Raw genomic sequence first — 6,637 nt, forward strand, 5'->3', positions numbered from 1 at the left:
ATCCTTCACTACTACTCTTAGATATCGCTCTTCTTTTTCCCTTATCCTTCACTACTACACTTAGATATCGCTCTTCTTTTCCCCTATCCTTCACTACTACTCTTAGATATCGCTCTTCTTTTCCCCTATCCTTCACTACTACACTTAGATATCGCTCTTCTTTTTCCCTTATCCTTCACTACTACACTGAGATATCGCTCCTCTTTTCCCCTATCCTTCACTACTACTCTTAGATATCGCTCTTCTTTTTCCCTTATCCTTCACTACTACACTTAGATATCGCTCCTCTTTTCCCCTATCCTTCACTACTACTCTTAGATATCGCTCTTCTTTTCCCCTATCCTTCACTATTACACTTAGATATCGCTCCTCTTTTCCCCTATCCTTCACTACTACACTTAGATATCGCTCCTCTTTTCCCCTATCCTTCACTACTACACTTAGATATCGCTCTTCTTTTCCCCTATCCTTCACTACTACACTTAGATATCGCTCTTCTTTTCCCCTATCCTTCACTACTACACTTAGATATCGCTCTTCTTTTCCCCTATCCTTCACTACTACACTTAGATATCGCTCTTCTTTTCCCCTATCCTTCACTACTACACTTAGATAGCGCTCTTCTTTTCCCCTATCCTTAAATGTAAATTCTCATCCTTTTTCTTTTGAGCATAATCTTATTTTGGGCTCAAAAAACTTTCCATGGTCATCTATACTCTACTCCTTAATAAGAAGAAAGAATGTTCTATCTTTGGAAATTCTTCATCATCCTAACCCTTATACTCAGTATATATTATCTTTTCTTTTAGGTTTTCCATAAATTTCCAATGTGGTCGTGCTGAAATTGATGATATTGCCTTCCATTTCAATCCGCGTTTTAATGAAGGACTTGTCATTTGCAACACAAAGGAGCAAGAGAATTGGGGAGAGGAGGAATCCAAGTCTGAGATGCCTTTTCAAAGGGGGAAACTTTTTGAAATCCAGATCCAAGTTACAAAGTGTGAATATAAAGTAGGTTTACGTAATCATCTGCATTTCAGGCAATGTCTAATTTATGGCGTAAAGGGAACTAAAATCTATTAATAAAAAGCAATTTTTTTTTTATAAATCCAAAATTAATATTTGAGGTTTTAAGAAAAAGAACTTTTCATGATTAACGCCCCCAGACACGTCTCCCAGACACGTCTCCCAGACTATTGTGCAATAGTTATTGGAGGAGTATGGACAATTTCAGGAATTAGAGATCTAGCGCTAACCACTTGACATCCTCTAATCTTATAATAAAATATTTTTCTTCCAGGTTTCCGTCAATGGACGTCACCATATGGAATATTATCATAGAATTCCTCTGAACCGAATCAGCACTTTAGCAATAAAGGGAGATGTCAAGCTGACCAGTGTGGAGATACATACTCCGGGGGTGAGTGACATGATGGGAACATATGAATGCTGTACGCCGCGGATTAAAAAAAAAACTCTGCCGCAGCTCCATCTGGCCCTCCTCAGAGCTCCCTCCGCCTCCTTCATTTCTTGACGTCTTCTTCTGGCATCTTTCACACTGCAACTTCCAGTGGCGAATAGGCCTCTGGTGTCACAATATACGTCTTAATGTCATAACACCAAGCATCGGCTGAGGACTAGTCAGCCCTCGAATCAATGGTACAGGGTGAAGATGCAGCAAGAGGACATGGTGCGTCAATGTAAAGAGGCTGAAAGCAGTTATTGAAGGACCGGAGAGAGGGCTGTGGTGGAGGGTCAAGTGAGTGGGGAGTTGAGTATTATTTTTTCATTTTTATCCAAATCAAATTTGCTGGCCCAATTCTAGTATCCTGTGGAATTCAAAGTTTGGAATATGTGTGTTTACATATCATAGTACTGGTACGGTTGTGTAGGTGCTTGTCCCTCAATAAAAATGATACCTTTTGTGTGGAGATCCGATGCACCAGTCATGAGAAATTAGGCGTAGAAGCCATATGCAAATCAGGCTGGGGGAGTGGCAGTGCACGTGGACGGCTTCTTCCAAGTGCATGGACACGCCCCACTGCACTACTAGTCTGATTTGATTATTATTATTTATTTATAAAGCACCATTGATTCCATGGTGCTGTTCATGAGAAGGGGTTACATACAAAGTAGAGATATCGCTTACAGTAAAACTAACAATCACAGACTGATACAGAGGGGAGAGGACCCTGCCCTTGCGGGCTTACATTCTACAGGATGGTGGAGAAGGAGACAGCAGGTTGGGGGGTTGCAGCAGTTCCGGTGTTGGTTGAGGTGATATCTCCAGTAGTTGTTAGTAGGTAGCGGGGTCATTGCAGGCTATAGGCTTCCTTGAAGAGCTGGGTTTTCAGGTTCTGTCTGAAGGATCCAAATGTGGTTGATAGCCGGACGTGTTGGGGCAAAGAATTCCAGAGAATAGGGGCTATTCGGGAGAAGTCTTGGAGGCGGTTGGGTGAGGAGCGAATTTGTGTGGAGGAGAGAAGGAGGTCTTGGGAGGACCGGAGATTACGTGAGGGAAGGTATCGGGAGATTAGTTCAGAGACATATGGAGGAGACAGGTTATAGATGGCCTTGAAGGTCACTATTAGTAATTTGAACTGGATACGCTTCTACACTTCTTGAACTGCTTATGGCTTCTACTCCTAATTTCTCATGACTGGCACATCGGATTTCCACAAAAAAAGGTGTAATTTTTTTTCAGTGGACAAGCACCTATAGATCCAGACCACTACTACTTTATGTAAATATATACTAACCGGTTCCCTTTAATACCAAAATACAATTCACACTACAATATAACATCAGAAATGTAGGAGTATACACTTAGACTCTAAATGCTTTCATCACTATATTCATGAATGACTTTTTTCTGCTTTTTTTTTCTCTAGGGCGGATGCTAACATCATTAATCTCCATGTGGCCAAAAAAAAGTTGATTTTAAGTTTTGCTTCTGTTGATTTTATGTTTTTTTTTTTCAATTGTCGCTCTTCTGGGGTGATACAATAAATTTACATAATATATCTTGTATAACCAATGGGACAATTTCTAAGAATAAACGTGAATATTAAGCATGGCTACAGCGTCTCATTATAAAATGTGCTCATATACGGGTAAAGAGGGTGTTTGGGTATGACCTAAGCTTCTGCTTTTTGACTACGGATTGGCTAACGCTGGCCTTCGCGGATGTCACTACAATAGGTGCAGGTGCTGCAGTTACACCCAGGCCCTTGAGCCTTAGGGACCCAAAAATGGCCTATATGAAAAGACCATTACTGTTAATGACTTGCAATAATTAGTTGGCCCCATTGGAGCTTTTGACATGGGGCCCATGAACTTCAAGTTATGCCACTGCTGACAATTGCGTATTACATACACTGTCAGGATTGGCCTCAAATGTCAGAGTGAGCGGGTGGTCGCAGTCACATGTCGACTAGATTCTCATCAGCTTTTCTATCAATAGAACATTGCGAAAAACATGAGAGAGTCTAGTTGGAATGTGACCACCAGAATGCAGATCACACACTGCAAAATTTGTTTTAGGCAGATTTGCTGTAATTACGCAGCAGATTTAATTTGGTCCAAATAAAATCTGTCAGACATTAAAGTTCTCTCATTGCCATAAAAAGATGTTTATTATCTTCTGTGATCTGTGAACTTGCCCTCATTTGACTCCTTACGTCACCCCCACAATGACCTGCATCACTTCTGACGTAACCACGTGGGTCTCAGCAGCGGAGGATTTAAAGCATCGCGTGAAAGATCATAGAGCTGCCGTAGAATCGGTGTAAGACGTCAGATGAATGGCCAAGGACAAATTCTGAAAATTAGGACTCTGAGAAGTTATTCACTCAGCTCTGATAGCTGCCCCAAAAACGAGTTGTCCAGAGGGTATATGATAATTTTCTGATTGCTAGGGGTCTGAACCATGGGAAGCCCACCGGTCATGAGGAAGGGCGTCTGAAATATGTAAGGACTGCTGGATAAAGCCGACTTTTGAACTTAGCTACCTCTGGCAGTCCTATGGACCATGAATGGAGCGGTGGCATGCATGTGCGGCATTTCTAAAGAATGATTTGGGTCCCTATAGATAGAAAAGAAAGTGTAATAGTAAAGATATCAGTTAGTTGGAGCCAGGTTATGTGTTAGTTGTGTCCCATGGGCCCAGATATGTGGACTCTTCTCCATCAGTATCAGCTGCAGTGATATATGAATACACATATGGTCCTGGTGTAGGCGAGTATATTTTGTAGGGTAGATGACGGCACTTTTGTTGGCACATTAGGAAACAAAGTGAGATGGGACTGGGAGTTCTGTTAACTTGGTTTTAATTATACGTCTGTGTTCGGAGACATAAGCCTTTATTTTCATGGTCAGCACTCCAACGTATCCAAGTCCACGGGCCACTTAATGAAATACGTGGTTTGAGTTACAGGTATAATGCCCCTTATATTGAATCTTTCAGTGTGTGAATGTGGAGCTTCTCTGTGTATTGTTACACTGGGCATAAATAAGGCAAGAAAATGTATCCAGATTCTGTCTACCAGTGACGGTGGTCTGTATCATCTGGGGTCGAATTCTACCCAACTAATATATCCCTTATTTTTTGTTTGCTATATGACGTGAGATGTGTTTCGGGAAATGTGCCAGGACTCCCTTTCTGTAGGACATATCAATGTTTGTTGAGTATCTGGCTTATTCTCTAACTGTCAGATGTGATAACGCATGAGACCTATGGTCTTGTTTGTCATGTCGTTGTAGGAGGATTTGCCTCGGGGTATCATGGGTTGTGTTCAGATGTTGATAGTGAATATTTCTGTGGGAACCTCTGTATATCAACCTCAATATCATTTCATTCAATGAGTGTTGCATATATTGTTCTTCAGAAATTATAATCCTTATTTTGGAAGATAGGTAGGAATTTGACCAGCCCTGGCAGGTGACATCTATCAAACCATCGCAGGCTATTCTTGTCGATAGGTTTGGAATAAAGGTCAAATGCAATTTAGTAATTAGTTGCCCCTGGACCCGTACATTAAGAAAAGTAATCTTATTCTTTTTATGCTCTAGTAAGTAGGATATAGAGGGAAGATGTGAGCTAATCTGAGAGTGGAAAATTTCAAGGTTGTCAATGGATGGCTGCCAAATACATCATCAATATAATGGAATCAGATAAGAACCAATTTACAGAACCAATAGGTTAGAGTATATAGTGATCAAAGTTGTGAATGTAGAAGATTGTAAAGATTGGGGTGACTTAAGAACCCACCGCGGTCCCCATCAACTGATAATAGGATTAGGATTCAATAGAAAGTAATTCAGAGATGGCACATGCAGTAACAACTCAGTGAAAAATGCTATCTGTTGACTAGTGATGGCAGTTGTCTTATCAACCTAATCTACACCCAACTCCGATGGATGTAGCATGCATGGTGAAAGATTCAACCTTGTTTGCATGATACCTGGGGAAGTTTACTAAAAAAAGAGCCACAGTGTCTCGGAGAAAGGAAGCCCTCCATTCCTTTTATCATGTGTGAAGAAAATAAAATGCTTTAGCTTTGGCCTGAATTAATTAATTCTGCCAGAGACAATTGGACACATGAGGGCGTTTGTTACTCTTGTTTGTACCTCAGGTGGTGCATTCACTAATCGTGCACAGGGATTGTCTCCTTTATGATGATCCCAGAGCTCAAGTCTTCCTCGATGAGGCCATTGAGTTTGATGGATAATTTAGGAATGAGATTAATAAGAATTTACCTGTACACACTGGTGTGATTTTATGGCCCTAGATGTTGTTATTATTATTTATTTATAAAGCACCATTGGTTCCATGGTGCTGTACATGAGAAGGGGTTACATACAAATTACAGATATCACTTACAGTAAACAAACTAACAATCGCAGACTGACTTATAGGGGAGAGAGGACCTGCCCTTTCGGGCTTACATGCTACAGGATGGTGGGGAAGGAGACAGTAGATTTGGGGGTTGCAGCAGCTCCAGTGATGGTGAGGCGGTAGCTTCAGTAGTGGTGAGGAGGCAGCGGGGATCATTGAAGGCTGTAGGCTTTCCTGAAGAGATGGGTTTTCAGGTTCCGTCTGAAGGATCCAAGTGTGGTTGATAGCCGGACGTGTTGGGGCAGGGAATTCCATAGGGTGGGGGATATTCGGGAGAAGTCTTGGAGGTGGTTGGGTGAGGAGCGAATAAGTGTGGAGGAGAGAAGGAGGTCTTGGGAGGACCGGAGATTACGTGTGGGAAGGTATCGGGAGATTAGTTCAGAGATGTATGGAGGAGACAGAGATGGCCTTGTAGGTCAATTGGATACGCTGAGGGAGTGGGAGCCAGTGAAGAGATTTGCAGAGGGGAGACGCGGAGGAGTAGCGAGGAGAGAGATGAATTAGTCGGGCGGCAGAGTTCAGGATGGACTGGAGAGGTGTGAGGGTGTTAGCAGGGAGACCACAGAAAAGGATGTTGCAATAGTCGAGGCGGGAGATGATGAGGGCATGCACAAGCATTTTAGTAGATTGAGGGTTGAGGAAGGCGACAGGAAGTGGAGAGAGCTTGGATGTTACATTTGAAGGACAGGGCAGAGTCAAGGGTTACTCCGACGCAGTGGACCTCTGGTACAGGGAAAAGCG

General features: G+C 42.2%; 1 protein-coding gene across 1 annotated transcript in view; it reads left to right on the forward strand.

The window, feature by feature from the left end:
• Window positions 1-3,076, forward strand: part of LOC141056272 (galectin-8-like) — a 70,575-nt gene extending 67,499 nt beyond the window's left edge. Inside the window, exons 11-13 of the mRNA XM_073553014.1 lie at window positions 810-1,011; window positions 1,301-1,420; window positions 2,892-3,076. Of these exons, the coding sequence (XP_073409115.1) occupies window positions 810-1,011; window positions 1,301-1,420; window positions 2,892-2,903 (334 nt within the window). The 3' untranslated portion in view covers window positions 2,904-3,076. The remainder of the gene's footprint in view (window positions 1-809; window positions 1,012-1,300; window positions 1,421-2,891) is intronic.
• Window positions 3,077-6,637: the final 3,561 nt, after the last annotated feature.

This window comes from Dendrobates tinctorius, unplaced genomic scaffold (assembly GCF_039654945.1).
Source record: "Dendrobates tinctorius isolate UK_male_01 unplaced genomic scaffold, ASM3965494v1 ptg000196l, whole genome shotgun sequence".
Lineage (NCBI taxonomy): Eukaryota > Metazoa > Chordata > Amphibia > Anura > Dendrobatidae > Dendrobates > Dendrobates tinctorius.